The 27,750-nt window shown below is 43.7% G+C and overlaps 1 protein-coding gene and 1 non-coding gene across 3 annotated transcripts in view; both read right to left on the reverse strand.

Moving 5' to 3' along the window:
- LOC145414976 (uncharacterized) overlaps positions 1 to 27,750 on the reverse strand; it is a 50,966-nt gene extending 23,216 nt beyond the window's left edge. For both annotated transcript variants that reach the window (XM_080284391.1, XM_080284390.1), the window contains exons 1-3: positions 27,695 to 27,750; positions 15,641 to 16,052; positions 14,045 to 14,353 (exon numbers count right to left, since the gene is read on the reverse strand). In XM_080284391.1, the coding sequence (XP_080140517.1) occupies positions 14,045 to 14,353; positions 15,641 to 15,997 (666 nt within the window). In that variant the 5' untranslated portion in view covers positions 15,998 to 16,052; positions 27,695 to 27,750. The remainder of the gene's footprint in view (positions 1 to 14,044; positions 14,354 to 15,640; positions 16,053 to 27,694) is intronic.
- Positions 17,053 to 17,171, reverse strand: LOC145415263 (5S ribosomal RNA). The gene has a single exon (XR_013900041.1). It is a non-coding gene; the product is annotated as a 5S ribosomal RNA (ribosomal RNA).

The raw sequence follows: 27,750 nt of genomic DNA on the forward strand, positions 1-27,750 counted from the left end.
ACACAGCGTCTGTTCGCTTTAACGTCCAGGGACCCATTTATTTAAAAAAAAAAAAAAAAAAAGTAACAGGACGTAGCAAGTGTATGCAGACGAAAAGCAGTGTTCCTGCATGATGGCCAGTCAGCATCCCAAAACAAAGCGATTTTGCTGCTGGTTATACTATACGCATGTACAGTACAGATATAACCAACACAGATACACTGTAATACCGTTCATATGTCTATATTTTTCTTTTTTTCCTTACTTACATAAAAGCAGTAAAAAATAAGCCAAACAGCAGTAAAAAGTTTCCTAACAAGCAGTAAAAATTTTACTGCATAAGAGTGTGATCAACACTGGTCACAGGCAGCCGCCTCTAGTCGCATGTTTACTGCTGCCTTCGAGTGTCCTTGTGTATCCTTGTATCAGGTTTACATAACATTACATACTGTATCATTGTCTTAACCTATGCTTTTTAAACTGTAATGTACTTTAAACGCAATATAGTGTACAGTATACAGTAAGGTCGACTTCCGTGAATCTCGAGGTTACGAGTCCACTACAAGGAAATTTTAAATAATAAAATAATGAGGAAATAAACGTAAAGAGCGAGTTTTAAAGTGTTGCTGTCTGCCATGATGTGTCTCGGGTGTTTTCCCGCCTCACGCTTGACTGCCACCAAAAAAAGAAATAAAAAAATAACCATCAAACAATGTTACAAATGCCAACCTTATCATACCAGTAATGATGTTACTATTGATGTTTTTTTTTTTTAACAGGCAATAATCTACAGTAAAGTTTATCGTATGAGAGAATAACAAAATTGCTTGGGTACATCAATGTTAAGGAATAAAATATGTGTTGGCAGTGTGCACAAGTGTGAAGACGATGGAACAGTGAGAAAGCGGTGGCCTAACTCAGCAGCCATCGCTGTTGCCACAACAGCGACAACACATGCTGGTACCACCATGACCATGACGCATGAGAGGCTCGAGGGGTGATGTGGTGGACCAGAAGTACAACACATTTTTTATTCAATAAAAATCATAAGTTAAAAAGTTTTTGTTTCTTATACAATACATAACTGTTATCATAAGAGTATTATATGTACAGTATAAGATGTATGGTTGAAAAGTCCACATATGTGTTGACATAAGGTATAAATGTGCGATGTACAGTCAGAAACTCGAGTAACAGTGGAGCCCAACGTTTCGTGTCTAATTGATTCTGTGAAAAGTTGCATGAACCATGAAACTACTAAAGTTGGAGCATTGCTCCAATGGGAAATAGGCTAACTGGTTCTGGGCCCCATGCCAACTCCCCCTAAAACCCATTTATGCAAAGCAAAATTTATTGATCACACCTGAAAAGAAACTACAGTAGTATTAATACAAGGTACACAATAGGCAAGGAAACTCACTTGGAAGGCTGGAGTGAGGAGCTTAATGGAAATAACAGGGGTGTAATTTCCAAGACAGATGGTGAGGCTACTGCGCCCCACCACCTCTGGCACCTCCACCCTCCTCTGCCTCTCTACGCAACACATCCATCCTGTGCTGTATCTCTTCTGTCTGCTGCTCCTCCACAAACTCCTCATCCTCGACCAGGTCCATGATGGCATCTTCACTGGGTTGTGCTCCATGATCAACTGTCCCTGCTGCTTGCACTGAACCTTCCACCTCTTTCACTTCCCGGGGTCTGCTGAGGTAGCAGACTGTCAGAGCAAGCTGTCTTGCATTCACTTTCTCATTAAACTCAGTGTTTATCAGCTTTGCTAAGGCAGAAACATGGAACAGGCACTCATGCTTGCTGGCAAACTCTGCTAGGTTGACTTCCTCCTGCAAATTCTTGATAATGAGCAGCCATGATGAAAGTGATGATGTTGTTGGAGTTTTGTTGTCTTCTTTTGGCTGTTCTACTAGCTGCTGCCGTTCCATATCGTCCTCCTCCAACTCTAACATTTCTGCAACTGACACTGTTGGTGTGTGACAGTCGCTGTCTGTGTGCGCAACTTGTTTAGCTTTTTCTCGCCGCAAACGGAGGGGTTATGCGTGAAACCCGATGTTTGGGAATATTTGCAGACCACTGCGAACAATGATGCCGCTGACCGTGGAGCTCCACTGTACATACAAAATCGACTTACATCTCAGGAATGGAACTCTAACGTAGACCGGGACCTTACTGTATACCATATAGTACTGTACCCGCATACAGTAGTCCCTCAATTATCCAACATAATACAGCCAGAAGCATGTCCGGGCAGTGGCAAGGTCCAGGTAATGAACAGTATCCCCCTACTGTACCCAGACCCTACCTATACCCAACCTCCAACCTATACCTAACCAATTTGTACACCAAAAAACACCTTACCTATACACTACTGTATGTACAGTACCCCTTCTAATTTTAGCAGTGTTTTTCGGTCATTCTGCCATATTTAGACATCAAAATGCACATAGGAATATTGAAAATAATTTTTAACACCAAGAAAACCATGCAAAAACACAATGAATACCAAAAAACACCATACCTATACACTACTGTATGTACAGTACCCTTCTAATTTTGGCATTGTTTTCAGGTCAATCTGCCATACTTTGACATCAAAATGCACGTGGGAATATCCTACATAAATTTAAGCACCAAGGAAACTATACAAAAAAATACATAAATAAATAAAATAAAAACCATAAAATACCCTACCTATACACTACTGTATGTACAGTACCACTCCTAAGTTTAGCACTGTTTTCAGGTCAATCTGCCATATTCTGACATCAAAACACACATGGGAATATCCTAAATAAATTCAAACACCAAGGGTATAAAAAAAAAATAAAGTTCCCTGCCAAAAAACATTCAATTGGGGTACTTACCACCCAGAGCACTGCAGACAGGCTTCATAACCCGTACACCTCCAGCAGGTGTACAGTTGTCCCATGTGGTCTAGTGGCTAACCTTCACATTTAGCAAAGGTCGAAGAACTACTACTCCTCCTCCTCCTCTATCTGCTGGAGCTGAATGATGAGTGGAGATGTGCGGTGCAGTGATGGTCGCCTACCCCTCAGGAGACTCCAAAGACAGCCACAAACTTGCGTCCAATGGAGACTCAACAGCTGTCAATGTGCTTCCAATGGTGAAGGCGGGAAACAAGGTGGTGGTAGTTGGTGGTGGTGGTGGTGAGAATGGGCTGGCACTCATGGGGGTGGCAGGCTTGAAGAAGGAATCAATCCTGGTCTGAAAATAGGACTAAGATTCTGCCAGAGGATGACAGCGTCCCTGACTCCCTACAGCTCCATCGCCAGGCTGAGCAGCACCAACTCCCTGTCACAATGTGGGTGCTTGGTGTACTCCAGCACCTCCTCCAGACTGGCACGTAGGGCACTGAGACAAGGGAATGATGAAGTTGAGGGGGGTTGCGAGTCATGGTCCTCATCCTCGTTAGTCTAGTTGTCCTCTTTCATGCCCACGGAGGCAGCAGTGACGATCTCATCAGACATGATCTGATAACCAGGATCGTCACCGTTGTCATCCAGCCAATCCCTCATGTCGTCGATGTCCACCTACTCTCCTGCTGTTCGAAGACGGCAGTGGAAATCATCCATGTCAAACCCCTCAAAGTCTTGCTTGGCTTCAATTCCCTGGAGGAGATGAGACCAACCACTTTCAAGGGTTTTCATGGAGATTTCCTTACACACCTTCACCCAGATGAACACTGCAAACTTCAGGTCGTAACGCCGAAGATTCTTTAAGATCTGCTCCCCATGTGCGTCCTTGGCCTCGTCCTCGCCCTCCAACAACGTCATCATCTCGTTGAGGAACCTCCACCAGTACAGTCTCTTGGCAGCCACGATAACACTTTGGTCCATTGGTTGAATCAGAGCAATTGTATTAGGTGGCAGAAACATGCACCTAATGCACCCATCATCAGCAACAAAATCCTTCTCAGGGGAACTGTCCATGCGCAGGAGCGCCTTCGCCTTGTGACAAGCAATACCAAGGACCTCCATTTGATAATGGATAACCTCCTTCACATGGTGTCTCTGGAACCAGTCTCTGAAGATCTGGGTGGTAAACCAGGCCTTCACAGAATAGTACCACACAACAGGCAGGCTATCCATCAACCCACAGAGACAACGTGGTTGTTTTGCATGCCCAACAATAACGGGTTTGAGGCGGTGCATTCCATTAGCATTAGCACAGCAAAAATCAAGGACATGTTGTTTGGATAACAGTCTTCTCCTCCTCTGCAAGGGTGCTGGTGGGCAATAAGCAGTAAAATAGACCAGTATCGTCAGCATTATAGACTTGACCATGGGCATGGCCCTTGTCCTTGATTAGGCACTGCACTTTCTGACGAAACGGGTCTACGTCCTCCACTGCTGCGTCCAAGGCCTCGCCATGTGCCTTGGGCCATGCCCTTCCTGTCACCTCTACGTGTGCTTTCGCTGAAGTCCTGTCCGTACTGTGTAAGCTTGTCCTGTGACTTCTTGATATCAAACAATGTTGAACGGTCTAGATCATATTCCCGCAGTATGCATCCTGTGGTCCAGCCCACGTCAACCTTGCTCAATATCTCACCCTTCTTCTCCAGTGTCAAAACCTTCCTCTTCTGCTTCTCAGGTGGTGGTGGGGCCATCATTACACACACAAGAATGCAGCACAGGAGGGCCACAACCTGATGAAGGTAGGGGACCACCACAAATGCAGCCGCATTCACAGCCTTACTTCCAAGCATTACCACTAATGAGGGGGATAAAAGCGGGAACTAAGGTGTGAGCTTGTAGGCCGGCATGCAGTACTACGCTGTCATATTGCACCCTCATGCTTGCCTCCATGCAAAGAGGAAGCAAAATGCTGCAAACTGACATCTGCATATGAGGTTCAATTCCATTTGCCCAGATAAGGGTTATCGTGTGATGACAACAATGGATGACCAGTATATCAATGCCTCAGGCAGTGTATGACTATTGCAGCCTGCCAGGTGACTCTGACCATTTGGCAGGGAAGCGGACAGGCGTGCATGGTGGGGGGTTTCGCACTTATCCCAGAGGCTGGGGGACTCCCTCCATTCAGTGTAGAGGCAAACGGTCACATTTACCGTACATTTACCCGTGGACTGGGGTCTGTGTTAGACACACGGTGGCCATTCAGGAACACAACTCCTAATGACTGGGCAACTTTGGATGTTCGGTAGAGAAGCAGACAGCCACTGCCACTAAACATGTACTCGTGGCTTGCAGTCTGTGTTTAACATATGGTGGTAGTTGGGAAAGACTTATCCCGGTGGCCGCATGACTTTGGACATTTGGTGGGGATGAGTACGGACATTTTGACGCTGCTTGTGGCTTACAATTGGTATTACTTGAGTGCTGGAGGTTTGTAAGGAGTGACTGGACTGGTGTGCTACTTTGACCATTCAGTAGAGGGGAGGGCGGACATTTTAGCTCAAGTTAAGGGTTACAGCCTATTTCCCGCTCACAGCTAGAGCCCGGTGGCCAAGATACCGAATGTTTGAACATATTGGCTGGCCAGCCGAAGTTCTCGGGGGCTTTTACATCCGGATAATGGTGAGTAAATTCGGATAATGGTTTAAGAGCCAAGGTCCAGTACCCGGAAAATGAACAGGTCCGGATACTGCCCATTCGGAAAAATGTGAGATTTCTGTATACAGTATAGGCTATTTTTGCTCATCTGGTGGGTTAGGTCCCTTTACCAGCATAAGCCTCAAGAGGCAGGCCAGGCAACTTCGACCATTCAGTAGAGAGGAGGACGGCCATGTCTACTCAGCTGGTGGGTCAGGGTCTATTACCAGTGTGCAGCAAGAGAGGCTGGCCGGCCACCCACCCAAATGGATACAGTACAGAAGGGCACCAGATTCTGCGCCTAACAGGGACCATGAAAAGTGCTGCCAAAGCTGATTCCGCCCAAGTTGGGACACTAACCTTATGGGAAATAAGCTGATAGGGACCAGGCCTGTAAGACCAGGCCCGTAAGAAAATTCACCCCCTAATGTATTTCCTACTTTAAGTACGTCCTTAAGTTACCTGAAATGTTGCTATTAACCTGTCTTTGAACCTCTGTAGCCAACCCCATGAAGCAGTGAACTCTGGAGGTGACACATGTTACATTTCTTTGCAATTGCATTATAAAACTGGCAGGCACGGTCTTGAATTTCAGGTCCTGACACACTAATGCCTTCCTGGGCCTCCTATTCAGCCACTGTAACAAATAATGTTCGACCACTAGCATGACTGAGCAGTACTCGGTCACTGTTTTCACTCGTCTACCTCTGGTGACTGGTTCAAAATTCTTCCTTCCAAGGGCTAGATTGGCAGCTAATATACTAATCTCTATTATCCAGACGTCCATTACCCAAACAATCCATTACCCAGACGCTGTGATCTAGCCATTCAAAACCATTATTCGAACATTCTTCCATTTTATCCGGACAAAATTCATGCGTCCAGGTGGAAATTATGGCCGCTCAAACATGTTCGCTTGGCCAGGCGGGAATAGCCAGGTGGTGCTGCTCTATCTGGCTGGGTAGTTCATCTAACGTCTGCTAAAGACCCCCCCCCCCAGTCGTTCTCAGTTCTCACAAGGTGACTGTATGGTAAACAGCTCCTCTCGGACAGCTGTTACAGTGGTTCATGTGGTGGCTTTTGTGGTTGTCCCCTACCTGCTTCAGACCTTGCTATTCCTTGCATGCCTCTTCCTAGGGTGTATGATGATGGCCCCTCCACCTAAGAAAAGGAAGAGGGTAGTGCTGACTCTGGAGAAGTGGGATATCCTGGGTGAGCTTGAAGAAGGATGGCTGAACCGTGAGTGTTGACGTTGATTTTACTCTCGCTTGCTGTACTGTACCATGATTTTGCCCTATTTTGGCATGATTTTATCCCATTTTACCATTATGTTTTGTGTGCCCACTGCATTTTTCTTGTGTAGCCATTTTTTCATGTTTTCTTCATGTCATTGTAGGGTATGGACCTGCAGTGGTGACTGCTTGTCTGTGGCTGATGGGTCTGCTTGACCATGGTAATTGCTTGGCTGTGGTTTACAGGTCTGCTTGACCAGATAGAATCGTGTTAAACAACAGAAACAGGTGTTGTACGATGTACTGTAGTGGCCTTTGACACTGGCTTTCAAAGTTAGGGTATGTACAAAAGGGGGCCAGGGGAAAAGTCCATTATCCAGACAGAACCATTACCCAGACATGCCTTTGGCTCTACAGTAATCTCTTGATTATCTGGACAACCATTACCCGGACCATCCATTACCCATACCCTGTGATCTGGCTGTATTAAACCATTAATTGAACATTTTTTTCCCACTATCCTAATAAAATTCTAGCATCCAACTGGAAATTATGGTCGTGTGAAAAAAATCCACCCAGCCGGGCAGGAATAGCCAAGCAGCACTGTCAAGTCTGGCTGGGTAGTTCACCCACTGACCACTAGAGATGTTCCCATTTCCAATGTGGCTCCCATACAGTAAACAGCTCCTCTCGGTCAGTTGTTACAGTGAATCACATTGTGGCTTTTGTGGTAGTTCCCTACCTGCCTCAGGCCTTGCTATTCCTTGCATACCAGTACCTCTTCCTAAGGTGTGTGATGATTGCCCCTTCACCAGGGAAAAGGAAGAGGGTAGTGATGACTCTGGAGATGCAGGAGATCCTGGGTAAGATTGATGAAGGATGGTCAACTCGTGAGTGCTGGCTTTGATTTTATTCTAGCTTACTGTACTCTACCTGATTTTATTCTATTTTATCATGACTTTATTCCATTCTACCATCATGTTTTGTGTGACCACTGCATTTTTCTTGTGTAGCCATTTTTTTTTTTTTTTTTTTTTTTTTTTTTTTTTTTTTTAATGTCACTGCAGGGTATGGTCAAGGAGTGGTGACTGCTTGTCTGTGGTTGATGGGTCTGCTTGACCACAGTAATTGCTTGGCTGGGGTTTATAGGTCTGCATGACCAGATAGAGCAGTGTTAAACAACAGGTACAACTGTTGTATGATGTACTGTAGTGGCCTTTTACACTGGCTTTCAAAGTTAGGTTATGTATGAATGGGAGTCAAGGGAGAAGTCCATTTTCTGGATGGAGCCATTATCTGGACATGCCTTTGACAATATTATATTGGATAACCAAAGGATTGCTGTATTATGTCGGATAATCAAGTGATTATTGTATTCGGATGTCCTGTACCAAGCTGCCAACTGAAATGTATTTTTACTAAAATTTGATTGGTCCTGTGATCAAGGGAAAAATATAACTTCGTTGTGCAATTTATATTTTTTATATTCATACCAAATTCTATTTCTTGTTGAAATTTCTGGGGTGGTAGTCAAGGAGCGCAACTTTTACCCTATGGCTCCCAAAAAATATTATTAGGTTAGGTTAGGAATTACATTAACCTAACCTAACCCAATAACTTTTTTTTCGGCCGCTGTTGGGTAAAGGTCACACTCTGTGACCACCACCCCAGAAAGTTTGACAAAAAATAGAATTCAGTATAAATATAAAAAATATACTCTGTACAACAAAATTATATTTTCTTCTTGATCACTGGACCAATATAACTTAAAGAAAAATACATTTAAACTGGCAGATCAAAGTACACAACATCTGAATACTGTTTGGCTTTAAGTTCACTCTGCTGTTTTCTCATACTACCCACAGTGGACTCTGGCACATTATATATTTTGCATATTTCAGTGTTACATGCACCTTCCTCAATTTCCGCCATGATTTTATTTTTCATCTCGTCATCATACTTGTGTTTTTTCACCTCCTTGCAGTGGTAGTCGTCTGACCTTTCCTTTATCACCTGCTGTTCCAGGTTCACACCTTCTTACACCATTTCCACTATCACCCAGTCCACCTCCAGCTCCACCTGAAGCCCTGTATACCTCTCTTCTAGCCCTATGCTTGGCAGCCAAGTATTCCTCCTTGCTACCACCCTTCTTCCATTCCCGGAAAAGCCTTCTTTTCTCTTTAACTGCAGCTTCTACACCCTCATCCCACCACCAAGTTACTTTATGTCTTGGTGGTCCTCTTGTCCAACCGCATGTTACATCAGTAACTCTCAAGAGACTGCTCTTGAGGGCTCTGTACTGTTCATTAACGCCTCTGTCTACAGCTCCCTGTTCAGCCACCACTCTCCACATCTCGCTATAGAAGGCATCCCTTACTACTTGGTTTTTCAGCTTCCATATTTTCCTTCTAGGTACACAAGTCCTCTTTTCATCACTCGTTCTTTAAGCAACATATCACAAATCAATAGTTTGTGCTGCAGCATACACTCCTCACTTCCTATAACTTTAATATCCCTCACTAACTTCCTATCAGCCTTCCTAACCAGAAAATAATCTACCTGACTGCTATTTCCCCCAGACTCATACGTAATTACCCTACTCTCTCTTTTCCTAAAATATGTTGCACACAATCATGTCAGTTGTCCCCCCAAACTCGAGTATCCTTTCCCCTTCCGCATTCCTTATACCATACGCACATCCCCCCTGTACTCCTTCATAACCTTGTGCTGCTTCACCTACATGACCATTTAAGTCCCCTCCCAAAACCACTATCTCATCATCCCACATACCATCTACTACACATATTAAATCATCCCAAAATCTATCTTTCTCTGCTTCATCTAACCCAGCCTGCAGAGCATGTGCCGACAAAACTGAACCTATCTTTCTACCGAATAGAATTTTCACTACCAATATCCTATCGCTTACTCTTATAACATTCATAACATATTCCACCCATTTCTCCGCAACCATCACACCAACACCCCCATATCCGTCTGTCCCCCCCTGCCAAAACAGCTTATAGTAACAGTCCTTCCCAACAATCCTTCTGGCTGATCCACCCCTGTACCCGACTTCCTGCAAACACGCCACATCTACTCACCTCCTACTGAATGCCTCAACGACTTCCACTGCTCTTCCCCTCAAATTTCCCACATTCCATGAACCCACCCTCATCTCCCTGGGTGATTTACTGTCCTCAGGCTTGCTTTGAAACTTATTCTTGTGTTCTGTCATAGTCAGGATTAATAAAGGGGGATAGACATACCACAGGCCCCACTCACTGCACAGTCCCAGGTCCAGGCAATGGATCTGGGGGACCCCTAGCCCACCAGCTTACCAGTGGCTGTGGTAGTGGCCTCGGGGCACCCTGCCAGGACAGCTGCAGGGACACCCTCCAAGCGCGCCTTGGCACTGCACCTATCCCGCCATTATACACCCACTGATAGGGCAGCCTCCTGGGGCGCTACCCCCAGGTTTGGGCCCCTCTCAATTGGGCGGAAGCGGCAGCCTGGGAACCGCAATGCCCAGTACCCTCTAGCGCAGGCCTGAGCCCCATCTCGCCCTGGACCCATGATCCGTGCCGGCGAAACCCCCGTCACGCCTCCCTCCAGAAGTCCGCCACTAAGAAGTGGGGGCAAAGTTTTCTGGCCGCATGCCCTTGCTGGCGCCAACCCCTGTAACGTAGTGGGATACGTTGTGTGAAATGTAAAGTGCATGTGGTGTAGTGCATAAGATTGTTAGAGGAAATGTTTGAGCAAGTATGCTGGTCTACTCTCCATGTTACTGCCTCAATGAAAAGGTCAGCAAAGGGGGATGGTTAGATGACTAGTGAAACAGGAGCTCCAGCACTCCCTATCACCAGCATTCCCAGTCCCCTCGGGAGTTCCACCCTGTTCGGCCCGTGCTACAGCCTCCTCCTCCCTTTTTCCTCGCAAAAAAAAAAAAAAAAAAAAAAAAAAAAAAAAAAATATGACTTTACAGTAGTTACTGAAGATTATATCTACAGTGCTCGTCAAAATTATCGAGTGCCTACCGCCAGGCGCTCAATACTTATGGCCAAAAAAGAATCACCCATTTCTGGGGGTAAAAATTGAGCCACAAGTTTGCGGCGCTAGCATGACGTCACGGTACCCTGAGGCCTTCCGACACGCTGGTTGGTTCCTGCCTCAGTTCCCCACGGGCTGCCTGAGAGAGAGGAACTCCGCCGCGTCTCCCTCTCTTATTGCGCCATTTTTTACCGAGTGTCCTGCAGTGTTTTGGCTTTCACCACTTTGTTATGGCACCTACCCGTGAACTATCGAGTGAAATCATGTCCCAGATCATTGCTGTAAAGGAGGCAGGCCACCAGATAAAGGAAATTAGTGAATTGGTTGGTGTGACACGATCGACAGTGCGTCGTTGGTGCGCACGATTTCGAGTGGGAAACAGTGGTGAAGTTCCCACAAAGAAACTGCGGTCTGGTAGGACTAGGAAAACTTCCCCAGGGTCTATTAATGTTTTAAAACGTGCAGTGGAATTTAATCCTCATGTGAGTGCAAGGAAAATAAAGGAGAGCAACCTGGAAGTGTTTGGTGAGGTGTCTGTGAGAACAGTGTCTCGTAGGGTCCATGAACTTGGTTACACAAGTCACAGGCCTGTGAAGAAGCCTCTTCTCACAAAAAACCAGTGACTTCGTAGGCTTGCCTTTGCTAATAAATATCTTAACTGGGGTGAGGAGCAATGGTTGTCAGTGTTGTAGTCTGATGAGGCAACGTTTAGTGTCACCTGTAACAGAGGAGCACGTATGTACTGATGCAAAGGTAGTGACCCACTTGACCCACGGTATGTAGAAAGCACAGTTAAACATCCTGATTCACTCATGGTATGGGCTTGTTTTTCTGGTCAAGGTTTGGGGAAGCTTGTTGTGCTTCCCAAGAACATCAGAGTGAATCAGGATGTTTACCTGGAGCTTCTGTGTGATCATTTACCAGACTCCTTTAAGCTAACAGGTGCACGAGTGCTTCAGCAGGACGGTGCACCTGCTCACAAGGCCAAATCGGTCACCAATTGGCTTCGTGACTGCGAGGTATCATTCATGAAAGACTGGCCAGGAAATAGCCCAGACCTCAACCCGATTGAAAACCTCTGGTACCTCGTAAAGAGTCTCCAAGGGAAGGACGTGAGCTCTCTGCCTAAGCTGGAAGCCGCCATTCGTGACTCCTGGGAGAAAATACCCCCCCAGCACCTCAGGAGCCTTGCCCTTTCACTTCCAAGACATCTCAGGTCCGTGAAGAAGCGTAAAGGATACCCTACGAAGCACTAAAGGTAAGTAAAATGCATTATTTATATGTTTTTTCAATGTTGAAAGGTTTGTTTTGTAGGAGGGACGCAGGGCGCTCGATACTTCTGAGGAGTACTGTAAGCCCTATTGTTAACAAAACATCTCTCCAAAGCTGTATAAAACTTTCCAGATGTAGCAAGAATGAGTTGCAATAGTAGTTGCAACCCTATACTCATCTGAATGTGAACCCAGTAGATTACAGGCCACAGCTGCCCATCCTCCACAGTCCACCATCCTCCTTTCAAGGGATAGGGGAGGGAGTGGGGGACATTTGTATAAACTGGTCATATTGCTGCTGCTGTGTGAAGGCATCCCTCTCCAACACCGTAGCAAGAACCAAACAAAATATGTCATTGGTCTGAAGGGGATATCTCAGAGGGTTTAGAGATGTCATTTATGTTACCAAAGTCTTGCCATATCCTAATGATTTTACTCATCTAAGGATAAACTTTGGGGGCTAGAAGGGTAAATCCATTCAATATGAGAGGCCTTTCCTAAACTGAGTAAGTTCATCTTGTGGCTACAAGATAATAATTAAAAAAACATTACCTGAAATCATGAGGACCCTTTGATTTCAGGTGGTGCCCCCCCCCCTCATTTTCCTGGGCAACTTTAATCAACTAAGGACTGACTTCTAGTACTGAAGAGGTTTATTAATGCTATTTGTAGCCTCTCCAGCATATAAAGTCTCTCCAAACCTAAGCAAAACTGCCACAAGATGGGAAGACTAAACTGAAGATGTCCACAGGCACCATGGGATAACAACATCAGCATAAACAGTAATTATTAAATTTCCATTTCAAGGCAGCATTTCATCATCATCATCCCAACCTCTTTTCCCATGCAATGTCAGGGTGAGGCAGGGACCAGAAAACAAACTTAACAGAAAAATAAGACAGGAGGGGAAACAAAGCAACAGCATGCCCCAAACACACATATACACATACCATTTACATACAGGTACAGTATATTCAAGCTCTCTAATCCTGACATCACCTCATAGACATAACTTCCATATACATGCACTTAATGAAAGGGCCAAACACTCACTCACTCACCATCCAAGCCCCCAGAATCACACTCCACCTCACGGGCATAAACTTCCACACATATAAGCTTTACAATATCTATCATGTTAATCAAACCCCTGTGGTACACTCCTCCATTCAAAACCTACCCGACCAGCTCAATCCACTGTCAGTTCCCTAACCTTGTCAAACTCCATAGCCCAGTTTCTCATGCACTCATTTACATTAGTTCACCACCTTCTTCTTGGTCAATTACACTTCTTCTCACCTTCAAACTCATTCACATATACCCTTCATCACCCTATTTAAAAAAAAAAAAAAAAAAAAAAAAAAAAAAAAGATAGAATCAAAATTCAAGATAAAATGACTTAGAGATGTTTGGATACAATGTGTCTAAAAGACTATGAGTTATATGCAGAGAGAAATACTGATTAAATAAGACAGTTCTAAAGTCAACCTGTTTGCAAATACAAATGACTGAGAGTATCAGTTAACTCTTGCACGTATAGAGGAAATATCTTAAACTATAATATTCTCTTTTATGATATTTGTGGTACTGTATATCATATTAATAGATACAATTTGTATTAATAACACGCAAGAAGATACTGAGATGCAATGTGCTAAATAAATTGCTCAGGAAGAAGTGCTACAAAATCTAGAATGCCATTTAAAATGCTGGTTGGTATTCAACAAGGCTGCCTTCATATGGTGTCACATATAACCAAACAGCTCTACTGTCCTGTTATAAAATGTCCCTCAACTCCCTCCCCATTCCCAAAGGAGAATGGATGGTGGGCTGCAGAAGGCAACTGCTACCTGCAGTCTACTGGGTTCACATTCAGATAAGCCTGGGGCCAAAACAAACACAACAACAATAAGGCTACCTAACTTACAGTGGATGGTGGTAGGCAGCGCTGATGAGGCGTGAGGTAGGTTGAGGTGGTGTGATGGGTTGTGGCTGTGGTTGTGGTGGTGGTTGTGGTAGCAGAAAGAGTATCACCACTGCTACTGCTAACTTCATATAATTCCTGCTTTACTAACCCACTCTCAACAAGCACTGTGTTGGTAGTGGTGGAAGAAGTGACAACACTACTACCACTGCTATCATGACACCACTCTTCTTTTACCTGTTCCAACCCACTCTCTGCAACATTGCTGCCCTCACACCACTCTGGCTTCACCAACCCAGTCTCAGCAAGCACCTGTCAATGGCACAGACTACAACTGCTGTTGTTACCGTGGTTGTGGCCTCAAGCTCATTTAAACATGAACCCAGTGGATTGTACGTTCAAGCTGCACTTCTCCCGCACTCCATAATCTTCCTTTCAGTAGATGGAGGATGCTGAGGATGTTTGTAACAACAAGCAATGGACTATCCTGTTATAATGGTACCACCGTGTGAAGGCGCCCCTCTCCAGTACCATCCAGAGGATGGTCAAGGATGTCTTCAAAAAGTGGGACATAACTTCGATTATGCAAACATCCCTAACACTCTCCCTATTCCCACAGTGAGGGTTAGTGGACTGCAGATGCATATCTTCACAATATTTTATGCTCTTTTTAGCTATTAAGTCCACAATTAATTACAGGGAAACTGGCCAGCAAAGCTCCGCTGGTACTCATTAAGCTGATTCACTAATTTTCCCAAATTTACATTACCAGCTGCACTGGGAAAGTTGTGATACTATGAAAAACACTCATGACTGAAAATGAGGATTGCTTTGCTGAAGAGGAACACCTTCACATGATGGCACTGACATATCTGGCCCAGTTATATAAACGTCCCTCAACTCCCTCCCATCTCCTAAAAGGATGATGATGCACACCAGGTTCATGTTCAGATAAGCCTGGGGCCAAATCATCATCATCATCATCATCATGTAATTTCCAGTAACTTATAGTGTCAAGTGTATGGGATACATTACATTTTGAAAAGCATCACTGAGGATTGCATGTATTAGTACAGTAGTCTTCTGCTCTCATACATATTAGGATAGTAAAGGCACTATGTGAAACATTTGTCAATATATACTGGTTATTTAAAAAAAAAAAAAAAAAAAAAAAAACTGCTCCAACATTCCTCTCCGCCCTTGTATGGATAAACACAAACAAAAACAACAGAAAACCACCGAGTTACAGGGTCTGGATTTTTTTTTTTTTTTTTTTTTTTTTTTTTTTTTTTTTGCTATGGGCTAAGGTGTTGCCCCTGGGTGGAAGACTCAGGTTTGAAGCGTGTAACACATTATGACCAGATTGAAGTCTACCAATGACCCTTGGGTGGACTTGAACCTCCAACCCTTCAGCCAAAGCAGAGCTCTCTGACCAATGAGCCACGACTGCTACAAAATGGTATTTTTCTAGGTGATTTTTACGGATTACAATGAGTCAAGTCTTCCATAAAATGAATCTGTAAGGTGCAGAAAGTAAAGTACATTTACTGATTTAAAAAAAAAAAAAAAAAAAAAAAAAAAAAAAAAAAAAAGGCCTACCTGCTGAATGCTATGCAGCGTATTTTCATGTGCTTGTGAGATGAGCTGGTCATGTCTGCCACGAAACTCATCTGTGTGTGTGTGCATCTCCAACAGTGTGCATTCATCCTCCCTGTGCGCCTCTAGGGGTGTGCGTTCATCGTCCCTGTGAGTCTCCAGGGGTGTACGATCATCGTCCCTCTGCATCTCCCCCAACGTGCGTTCAAACACATGGTAAACCTTACTGCCATCTGGCCGTGGCTTGGCATCACTAAAAAGCACTGCCTCTGGGCTCAGCATAATGACCCCATCATACTGAGGTTCAACTGTCATGGCCTCTTCCTGCACCCGGGGAAATTGGTCTGGGACTGGCAGCATTTTTGAACACTGGATTCTGCCCTCTTATAAAATCCTTCCCTCACCTACATCACACCTTAAAGAAAAGAAAGACCAATGGGTTACCTCTTTGATGCAGTACCAACACAAAATCATCATCATCATTATAGCATCAGATTCTGTTCAATCATAAAAGCTTTGCACATATACATCTAATATACTATAATGTGTGCGTGGTGCGTGCGTGCATGCGTGCGTGTGTGTGTAATACACCAGGTCGGGCAGGATTACGTGATGGTTGTGATCATCAGCTTTTTACCCTCCCGGAAGAGAGCTGAGAGTGCAAATAGTCGAATCTAAGGGCAAAGGCTTGACCTTCACACACGCACACACCTATCCCCTTGCTCAAGGGGGACAGTACCCACCCGCTTTGTCAGTGAGCAAAGTGCGAACCCCCATCTTAGCATGTGCTAGGCGAGAGCATTATCACTGAGCCAGCAAGCGATATGTGTGTGTGTGTGTGTGTGTGTGTGTGTGTGTGTGTGTGTGTGTGTGTGTGTGTGTGTGTGTGTGTGTGTGTGTGTGTGTGTGTGTGTGTGTGTGTGTGTGTGTGTGTGTGTTAAGGCTTTACTGGGAAATATAATTATGCTTCTCCCACACTGAAACAAGGAACTTTGGTCTATTGCACTAAGAATCCTTTATCCCACACACCTCACATTCTCCCACTTCCATATACACAAACTTCATTAAAATAACTTACCTATTTTAACTAACCTTTGAGATGCTAGTGATTTATCAGTATTCTACACTTTACACTTAAACATTTTGTGACTTACAATGCTGATACAAACTTCAAATTTAAGCAACATAAACTGCATACATGAGCACGCTATGGTGTAATATGCAAAATAAATCGCTCACGAAAAAGTGTTTTGAAGCCTCCTATGTCACTTAAAATACAGCTCAAGGAATATCATTCATTCATTCATTCATTGCCAGACGCCATACATCCCAGATGGGGTGGCCAAGGGCTTAGAGTTAATTGTTTTACAGGGAGGGGCACTAATCCTTCACCAACCCCACTTGACACGTAGGGATGCCAACAGCATCTGGTGTTCCCAGGCGGTCACCTATCCAAGTACTAACCAGACCCAACGTTGCTTAACTTCGCTGATCGGACGGGAAGCGGTGTACTCAACGTGGTATGGCCGTTGGAATATACGGTACCAAATCTATCTACCGGGTATCTACCTACTGCCAAATGCCTTAATCCCGCAATGGGAGGCCACAGACAAATCATCTCCACGTCACTTGGTCCCCCGCCATTTCACTGCCCAGCTCCCAGCTCACCCCCCCTCATAATTAGCCTTTAGCTACCTCTCCACTTCATCCCTCCACCTCATCCTCAGCCTCCCCCTCCCTCTTCCCCCCTCCACCTCACTCACATACACTCTCCTTGTCAGTCTTTCACTCTCCATCCTCTTCCCATGGCCAAACCACTTCAGTGTATTTCTCCTAACACTTCCTATCACATCCACATCCACACCATATCGCTCCTTTAGATCCTCATTTGTCAGTCTGTCTCTCCAGTGACTCCACAGGCTCCTCTCAAATAACTCATTTCCACTGTCCTCACTCTTGACTTGTGTCCTTCCAACAACGTTCAAGCTTCACTTCCGTAAGTTAGAGTCGGTATCACAATACGGTACTGTCATGTAATAACTTTTTCACCTCCATGCTCACTTCCCTGTTTCTTATCACTGCCATCAAGGAACCAGCAACCTCTATTCCTTGTTGTACCCTTCCAAGCACTTCACCCTCCAAACTTCCATCCTTACTCATCACACTACCCTAGTACTTAAACGTACTCACATTTTCCATTTCCTCATCATCCAACCTCACAGTACATTCACTGACTTCACTTCTCTCGAAGACCATAACTTTACTCTTCGCTACATTCACCTTTAGATTCTGTTTCTTACACACTCTCCGAAACTCACCCACCAAGCCTTGCAGCTCCCCTTCGTCTTCACTTAACAACACAGTATCATCTGCAAACAACAGTACAGGGAGTTTCCAAACACTGCCCTCTCTCACCAGGGCCCCTCCAACATCCACTGCCCTACCTTGTATCTCTTTTATAACCCCATCCATATACAGGCTGAACAACCATGGAGTCATGACACATCCCTGTTGCAACCAATATAAATATATACAGTACAGTATATACCGTATATATACAGAGAGATAGATAGATGGTATATATATATATACTGTATATATATATATATATATATATATATATATATATATACAGTATATATATACTGTACAGTGACTTATGCGAGTGACAAAGACTTGCTGTGCTACACCTCACACTGAGGCTGCTAATCAAACATTACCAACTAAAATGAACTCCAGACATACCGTGTGGTACGGTGAATGGGCCGACCAAAGGTAGCAGTTAGTGATTACAGTATTACAAATTTTATATTAACAATTTGGTATTTCATTTGGTATGGATTATGCATCATTTTCTAATTTATCATGATTTCATAAAAGAAAGTCATGTTATATCAAACATAATACAGTAAAACCTCACTATAACGGACTAACTGGGGCCCGAGCCATTCCAAAAAAACAAAATTCCAATAAAAGTGACATCCGGACTTCCCCCTCCTGTCCTAGACTTTTCCCAATATATAAGACATTAGTCTGGATTTCACCAATGGTTATTAAACTGTTTTCACTACCACTGCAGTACTGTACTGGATTATACATTGACTACAGTAAGCAAATGGCATAACATATACTGTATAATAATACGATAAACTTTTACTAGCTGCCGATACACCCTCCAGGTTGTGCAGTACAGTACCGTACCTTCAGTACCTTATATTTTTCTGGTAGTTTTTGATGAGATTTGAGTGATTTTGACTTTCATTTTTGTTGGAAATGCTTCATTTTGCCTCTTTTCCAATTATGCACTTTGACTGGATTAGGAGGTGAAATAAAGCATTTTCAACAGAAAACAAAGGCAAAAATCGCTCAAATCGCATCAAAACCCACCAGAAAAATATACCGGTACTGCACAACCGGTTAACCTAACCAAACAGACCTAACCTAACCTAACCGATAGAAAACAAAGCCAAAAATCAATCAAATCGCATCAAAAACCACCAGAAAAATATACTGCAGAACCAGTTAACCTAACCAAACAGACCTAGCCTAACCTAACTAAACCAAGCAGACCTAACCTAACCAACAGAAAACAAAGGCAAAAATCAATCAAACTGCATCAAAAAGCACCAGAAAAATATACCGTACCAGAACTGCACAACCAGTTAACCTAACCAAACAGACCTACTCTAACTTAACCGACAGAAAATGAATGCAAAAATCACTCAAATCGCATCAAAATCCATCAGAAAATCATACTACACAACCACTTAACCTAACAAAACAGACCTAAACTAACGATGCCTAACCTAACCTTTTTTTTTTTTTTTTTTTTTTTGTGAGGAAGAAGGAACCAAAGGCAATGAGCCCACAAAACTACTCCTTCCAAGAGAAAAACAAAATATAAGAGAGAGCCAAATTCAAGATTCGATCATTTCCAGATGCCTGGACACACAGCGTTTGAAAAACTGGAGATCATAGGAAGTAGGAAATACAGACATAGGGAGACAGTTCCAGAGTTGACCTGTTGCATAAATGAAGGACTGGGAGTAACGGCTAACTCTTGCATTAGAGAGTTGGACAGAAAAGGGATGAGAGTTTGCTGCTAGACGGGTGCTATGCGCCCGTCGTAGGGGTGGAGGAATGCATGCAGACAGTTCAGAGGAGCAGTGACCATTGAAGTAGCGATAGAAAAGAGATAAATATGCAACAGTGCGGTGAAGAGACAAAGGTTGAAGGGAGTCAGTGAGAGGAGGAGAGTTAATGAGGCAAAAAGCCTTTGACTCCACCCTATTGAGAAGAGCTGTATGTGGGGAGCCTCCCCACACATGAGAGTTGTACTCTACACAGGGGCGGATAAAACCCCTATATAGAGTCAACAATTGTTCAGGAGTAAAGAAGGAACAGAGTCGGCTTACCACACCCAATCTCTTGGAAGCAGATTTTACAAGAGATGTAATATGATCTTTCCAAGACAAGTCCTGAGTAAATGAAACCCCAAGCATGTTCAAGGATGATGCAGGATTAAGCTGAATATTATCAAACATTAGTGGGTATACCTGTGGAAGATTTTGTCGGGTTGATAGGTGCAAAAACTGAGTCTTTGATGCATTAAAAACAACAAGATTATTTTTACCCCAGTTAGAGATATGAGCCAAGTCAGACATTAGGTGTGCCATAGCCTCATCCCTTGTTTGTTGAAGTAACTGCTGAGATGGACGTTGTGGGAATCGAATGGAAAGGTGAAGGGTGGAGTCATCAGCGTATGAGTGGATAGGGTTGGATGTACAGCTTAGAAGGTCATTGATGAATAAAAGGAAGAGAGTTGGTGATAGGACAGAGCCCTGAGGAACACCACTGTTAATAGATCTAGGAGAAGAACGATGGCCGTCTACAACAGCGGCTAAAGAACGACCAGAAAGGAAGCTAGAGATGAAGGCACAGATAGAAGGATAGAAACCGTAAGAGGGCAGTTTGGAATTTAAAGATTTATGCCAGACTCGATCGAAAGCCTTTGAGATGTCAAGTGCAATGACAAAGCTTTCGCCAAAGTCCCGAAAGGAGGATGACCAGGAGTCTGAAAGGTAGGTGAGAAGATCGCCGGTGGAGCGTCCCTGACAGAACCCATGCTGACGATCAGAAAGAAGGTTGTGATAGGAAAGATGCTTTAAAATTTTTCTATTAAGAACAGACTCAAAAACTTTTGAGATACAGGATGTTAAAGCAATTGGACGATAGAGGGTTGGGAATGGTCACCCTTCTTTGGGACTGGCTGAATGGAGCAAACTTCCAGCAAGAAGGAAAGGTACAAGTTGACAGACTAGGGCGAAAGAGTTTGCCTAAGCAGGGTGTAAGCACAGATGCACAGTTCTTGAGAACAACAGGAGGGACTCCATCAGGCCCATATGCCTTATTAGTATTGAGGCCTGTGACAGCAGAAAATACATCAGCTGAAGAAATTTTAATGTCAGCCATGAAGAAGTCAGAGGGGGGAAGTGATGGAGGAACAGCACCAGAATCGTCTAAGGTGGAATTGGAGGAGAAAGTCTGAGCAAAGAGATCTGCTTTATCAGTAGAAGAAATAGCTACAGAGCCATCAGAGTAGAAAAGAGGAGGGAAGGATGATGAGGTAAAGTTGTTAGAAAGGTTTTTGGCAAGGTGCCAGAAGGAGCGGAAAGAATTCGAGTTAAAGAGTTGAGAGCACTTAATACTAATGAAATTATTTTTAGCAGAGCGAAGAACAGACTTAGCATGATTCCGGGCAGAAACGTATAAAGGATGTGATTCAGGGGTGGGTTGGCTCCGGTACCTTTTATAGGCCCTCTCCCTTTTGCGGACAGCATTAGAACAAGTGTGATTAAACCAAGGCTTTCGTGCATTAGTCAAAGGATATGAAAAAGGAATGTATGCTTCCATGCCAGAAAGAATAACCTCTGTAATGCGCAAGGCACACCCAGACAGCTCCCGGCCACGGAAGCAATAATCATTCTAGGGAAAATCAAAGAAGTACTGCCTGAGGGCCTCCCAATCCGCAGCTCCAAAGTGCCACAGACGACGTTTCTTTGGAGGGTCCGCAGACCGTACTGGAGCGATAGGACAGGTTAAGGTGATGAGGTTGTGATCGGAGGAGCCCAACGGAGAGAAAAGATTAAGCAGAAGGATTAGTTGTAAGGAAGAGGTCAAGTATGTTGGAACTCTCTCCAAGGCGATCAGGGATACTGGTAGGGTGCTGTACAAGCTGCTCTAGGTCATTAAGGGTAGAAAAGGTGTAGGCTTGTTCACCAGGTGGATCAGTGAAAGGAGAGGAAAGCCAAAGGTGGTGGTGAACATCGAAATCTCCTAGAATGGAGATTTCAAAAAATGGAGAAATGGATAGAATGTGTTCCATCATAGAAGTAAGATAGTCAAAGAATTTTTGATAGTCAGTAGAATTAGGAGGCAAGTAAACAGCACAGATATATTTACAGAGAATGACAGGAAAGCCGAAGCCAGAGTGTAGAGAATTCGGAAGAATCAAGTTCAGGAACACGAGAGCAAGATAAGTTGTTGCGTATATATACACAACAGCCACCTGGCTTTGAAATGAGTATAGAGAAAGTAGGAGGATACAGAAAAGGGTCTGCTGTTAGTTGCCTCAGACAGCTGAGTCTCAGTTAGAAAAAGAAGGTGATGTTTAGAGAAGGAGAGGTGGTGCTCAACAGAGCACCTAACCTAATGTGCTGCAGCGGAATGTTTACCTTTGAGGTACAATGGTCTAGGTTGTGCAGTATATTCTTCTGGTGGTTTTTTAAGTGATTTGAGTGATTTTTGCCTTTGTTTTCAGTTGAAAATTCTTCAAGTTACCTCCTCATCCAGTCATAGTTCATGATTGGAAAAGGGACAAAGTGATGCATTTCCGACACAAATGAAGGTCAAAATCACTCAAATCTCATCAAAAACGAGCAGAAAAAATACACCGCATTTTCTTAATAACTCAACGGCTTCCTCCGGTTCCGAGTGCAAATGCTTAATAATGCATAAGTAATCAATATTACATATGGTCCACAGATCACATCCTACTTCGTCGGAAGCCATAGCAATAAGGATTTGAATTTTCCATCCAGAAGGAATCAGAGACCGCACTTCAAACTGATTGGCAAAATACCATCACGTAACATAAAGGATGCCTATGAGTGGGTGAAACAGACCTAGCAGACGCATGTGCAGTAGACAGAAGGAGAAAAATGCATATGGTACAAACGCACGCACTTTTTACGTGGACTGGCCGAGTCAAGATCCAAGGTATGGCTTTTTGGGAAATTTTAATTAAATTCATCATCTCTGTAAATATCAGCTTCCAAATGGAGTTATGGGGGTTCATTAGCATTCTTTGGTAATATACTATGCATTTATGGTGGTAAGATCCCTGAACTGCATATTGGCAACTTGTAAACTACTGGTTTCATTCATTCATTCATTGCCAGACGCCATGTATCCCAAACGGGGTGGCCAACGGCTTAGAGTTAATTGTTTTACAGGGAGGGGCACTAATCCTCCACCAACCCCACTTGACACGTAGGGATAATACCAATAATACTGTACTGTATTGTACACTAATAAACAATACTTTTATTTACTTTATTGTGGTGAATGTAAATTTTTAGAAGTAACCATTGTCTTTTTTTTTTTCTTATAATATTTTTGTGTTCCAATGCAAAATAATGTGCTTTAATTAAATCTTTCGTCATAAGATGATCCACCGGTATACATGGAGAGAAATGAGGAGGATGGATGGTGAACTTGTTGAACGAAAGGCAATGATAGACTACGTGTGTGTGGATGAGCGAATGAGAAGACAAGTGTTGGATGCAAGGGTGTGGAGAGGGTGGGGGAATGGAGTCTCGGACCATCACTTAGTGATGGCCAAGGTAGAGCTCCAAAGAAAGTGGTTGAGGAGACGAAGGGGAAGACAGGAGGAAGCAGCTCCTGTGAGAAGAGTGGAGAAATTGCAAGATAGTGAGAAAAGGACAGAGTATAAGAGCATAGTGGAAGAAAGATTGGGAAGGTATGAGCTAGAGCAGATGGAAGGGGTGGAAGACGTATGTAAGATATTCACGGAAGAGATAAGTGCGGCGTGTGAGGCGGTTTGTGGAGTGAGGAGGAGATGTAAGGGTGTGCAAGGGACAGCATGGTGGAATGATGAGGTGAAACGAGCTGTGGAACAAAAGAAGAAGGCATATGGTGAATGGTTGGCGAGTAGAGGTAGGGGAGAATATGAGAGAGAGAAGAGAGTGGTATATGTGAGCTGGAGAAGGGAGGTTAAGAGACTGGTGAAGGAGAGTAAGAAGAAAGTGGATGAAGAGTTTGGGAGGAATCTGAGTGTGAAATGGAGGGAGAGTAAGAAATTGTTTTGGAAGGAGGTAAAGAAAGTAAGGCATTGTGAAAGGGGAAATAGTAGGGGAGTGAAAGATAGGAATAATAGATTGTTGGTGGAGAAGAGAGAGAAATTGAGGAGATGGAAGGAGCACTTTGAGGATTTGTTGAATGTAGAGAGTGAGAGCAGTGTGAGTATAAGTGGTTGGGGAATGGCTGGGAGAAGAAGAGATGAGAGGAGGGAGGAAGAGATCAGTAGGTCGGAAGTAGTGGAAGCGATGAAGAAGATTAAGCTGGGAAAGGCCCCAGGAATTGATGGAGTGTGTGGTGAAATGCTTAGGTATGGGGGTGGGATTGTTGTGGAGTGGATATGGAAGTTGTGTAGATTGGCTTGGGAAGAGGGAAGGGTTCCAGAGGACTGGAAATCAAGTATAATTGTTCCTCTGTACAAAGGAAAAGGGGAGAGAGAAGTATGTGGTAACCATAGGGGTATTTGCCTTCTTAGTGTGACTGGTAAAATATATGGTAGAATACTCATTGATAGGGTTAGGCATATGACAGAGGAGCTAGTTGGAGAAGAACAAGGGGGATTTAGGAAGGGAAAAGGGTGTGTAGATCAGATATTTGTTCTAAGATGTTTAGTGGAGAAGTATCTAGAGAAGGGAAGGAAAGTGTATGCTGCCTTCATGGACTTGGAGAAAGCTTATGACAGAATAGATAGGCAAGGTATGTGGAAGGTATTAAGAATATATGGAGTGGAGGGGAAATTGTTGAGTGCTGTGAAGAGTATGTACGAGGGAGCTAGGGCTACGGTGCGAGTGGATGGTGAGCTGAGTGTGTTCTTTGATCTCAATGTGGGACTGAAACAGGGGTGTGTGATGTCTCCATGGCTGTTTAATATATATATGGATGGGGTTGTAAAGGAGGTGCAAGGTAGGGCAGTGGATGTGGGGGTGGCCCTAATGAATGAGGGTGAGATTTGGAAGCTTCCGGTGTTGCTGTTTGCTGATGATACAGTATTGTTGAGTGAAGATGAATGGGAGTTGCAAGGTTTGGTGAATGAATTTGGGACAGTGTGTAGGAGGAGGAAGCTGAAAGTTAATGTAAACAAAAGTAAAGTTATGGTGTTTGAGAGGAATGAAGTCACAGAGTGTGCAGTGAGGTTGGATGGTGAGGATATGGAGAATGTGAGTGCATTCAAGTACTTGGGTAGTGTGATGTGTAAGGATGGAACTTTGGGGGATGAAGTACGTGAAAGGGTACAGCAGGGAAGAAAGGTTGTTGGTACACTGAAAGCAGTGATGAGAAATAGGGAGGTGAGTATGGAAGTTAAGAGGTCACTGCATGATGGTATTGTGATCCCTACCCTGATGTATGGAAGCGAGGCGTGGACCTTGCAAGAGGGGAACAAGTCAAGAGTGAGAGCAGTGGAAATGAGTTACTTGAGAGGAGCATGTGGAGTGACGTGGAGGGACAGGTTGACGAATGAAGAAGTGAAGGAACGTTGTGGGGTAGATGTGGATGTGGTTGAAAAGATTAGGAGAAATACACTGAGGTGGTTTGGACATGTGGAGAGAATGGAGAATGAAAGATTGACTAAGAGGGTGTATGTAGGTGAGGTGGAGGGAGGGAGAGGGAGGGGTAGACCGAGGATGAGGTGGAGGGATGGAGTTGAGAGGTATATGAGGGAGGGGGGGATGAGTTGGGGGGAGGGGAGTCAAATGGTGGGTGACAGAGTGACTTGGAGGCGTTTTGTCTGCGGCCACCCTTTGCGGGATTAGGGCGTCAGGCTATAGATAGATAGATAGATTTTTTGGGGAAAATCCCCCTTTTGGAAATTTGAGTAAGAATTCCAAAAGTGGGTTTATCCACCCAAATCAAGGTCAAAATTAATTAAAAACATACTATTTTGCATTATACTAACCTAACCCAACCTAATCCAACCCAACCCAACCTAACCTAACCCAACCTAACCTAACCTAACCTAACCTAACCTAACCCAACACAACCTAACCTGACCTGACCTACCTTTATGGGTATAAATATGTCCTTTATAATCAGAAACGGTGAATTTACACTGGATCTTCCCCTTACTCTTCCGACTTTTCTTCCACCGGCCGCAGTACAGTACCATTGATGTTTATCTTCCCGATATTTGCAGGGAAAATTACGCTCTTTACACTGTACTTCACTTGGCAAAACCCCGTATTTTCTTAGTAGTTCAATAGATGTTTCGTTATTACTGTGGGAGTTCTTGATAATCTGCCAGTAATCCTTGCTATACGCGATACAAGCTTGGAACTCAACAATACGTTCTTCACCTTCGGAGGCCATGCCTATGGCTGACTTTCAAATCTTAGGCATCCCTGCATCATCCACAAATACTTGAAGGTGACTGGCTGGTTTTACTTATGACAGTTCTGATTGGCTGGTTTCAAAAGTCCCTGTTGCTTGGGAATGCCTGATTGGCTGTTTTTAAAACTCACATAGCCTACATACGAAAGAACCAGCTAAGAACACTCGAGTCCAGTGATATAGACCGAGAACACACGCCTGCTCCAGCCAATATGGCCTGACAAGCATCCGCTACTAAGCGTTAGCCTAACCTGTCACTACATGACTGCCCCTACAAAATTCGCTCCCCCAACTCAAACTAAGCTTAAAAAGTAAGACTTTGTTAGAATAGTTCAGGGAAGTAATATAATGAAAATCTGTAACGTTGGTTACTTCTAAAGTAATACCGTGGTGAACATACCGGTAGCTGAAGTGGTCAGGCAGATCGGACTGCATCTGGCTTTATTGGACCTTTTCTGATATGCAGTATAAGAATTTAGTACAGTAGTACCTTAATTCCGATAAAAGTGAAATCTAGTCTATTGTAGTCCGTTATATTAAGATTTTACTGTAGAAATTTTCTAAAAGCAGGACATTTGAAATAATTAGGTAGCTCAAAAAGCAGGACATTTTAGCCAATTAAAAATGCAAGACAGATGTCAAAAAAGCAGGACTCTGGTCACCTTAAACAGGGTCCAACCTTCACTTCCATACATTAGAATTGGTATCACAATACTGTCATGCAACAACTTTTTTACTTCCATGCACACTTCCCTATTTCTTATCACTGCTTTCAAGAACCAGCAATCCTTCTTCCTTGTTATACCTTTCAAGCACTGCATCCTCCAAACTTCCATCCTTACGGTAGTCACATTACCCAAGAACTTAAATGCACTCAAATTTTCCACTTCCTCATCATCCAACCTCACCGTACTTCCAGTAACTTCATTTCTCTCGAAGACCATAACTATACTCTTTCCTATATTCATCTTTAGATTCCGTTTTTTGCACACACCTCCAAACTCATTCACCAAGCCTTGCAGTTCCCCTTCGTCTGCTGGAAGACATTGGGTTATCGGCAAACTCTTTATCAATACACTGATTCTGGCCCCTACACTTTACTAATTATGCTTACTCTGGATCCACTTATCTGTACGGTAGCGGACAATAATATCGATCCACTTCTTTCTCGAACAATTACGAACCTCTTCCACCGTATTAAACTGATTGTGTTCGACGATCGCATTACTGATTTTTGTAAGTCATTGCACATTGTCTCGTTATTTATCGTAATGAGCTGGATCGATATTCATGTTCACAACTGTACATACTCTCAATCCCAGAGACACAGAGTAAATTAGAATAAGTGTATACCGAAAAACATGGACGACTGACGACATAGTGTAACTCAAGCAAACCCTCTACCCGAT

This window comes from Coenobita brevimanus, chromosome 101, assembly GCF_032717465.1.
Source record: "Coenobita brevimanus isolate Jiangsu-jjx chromosome 101, ASM3271746v2, whole genome shotgun sequence".
Classification (NCBI taxonomy): Eukaryota; Metazoa; Arthropoda; class Malacostraca; order Decapoda; family Coenobitidae; genus Coenobita; species Coenobita brevimanus.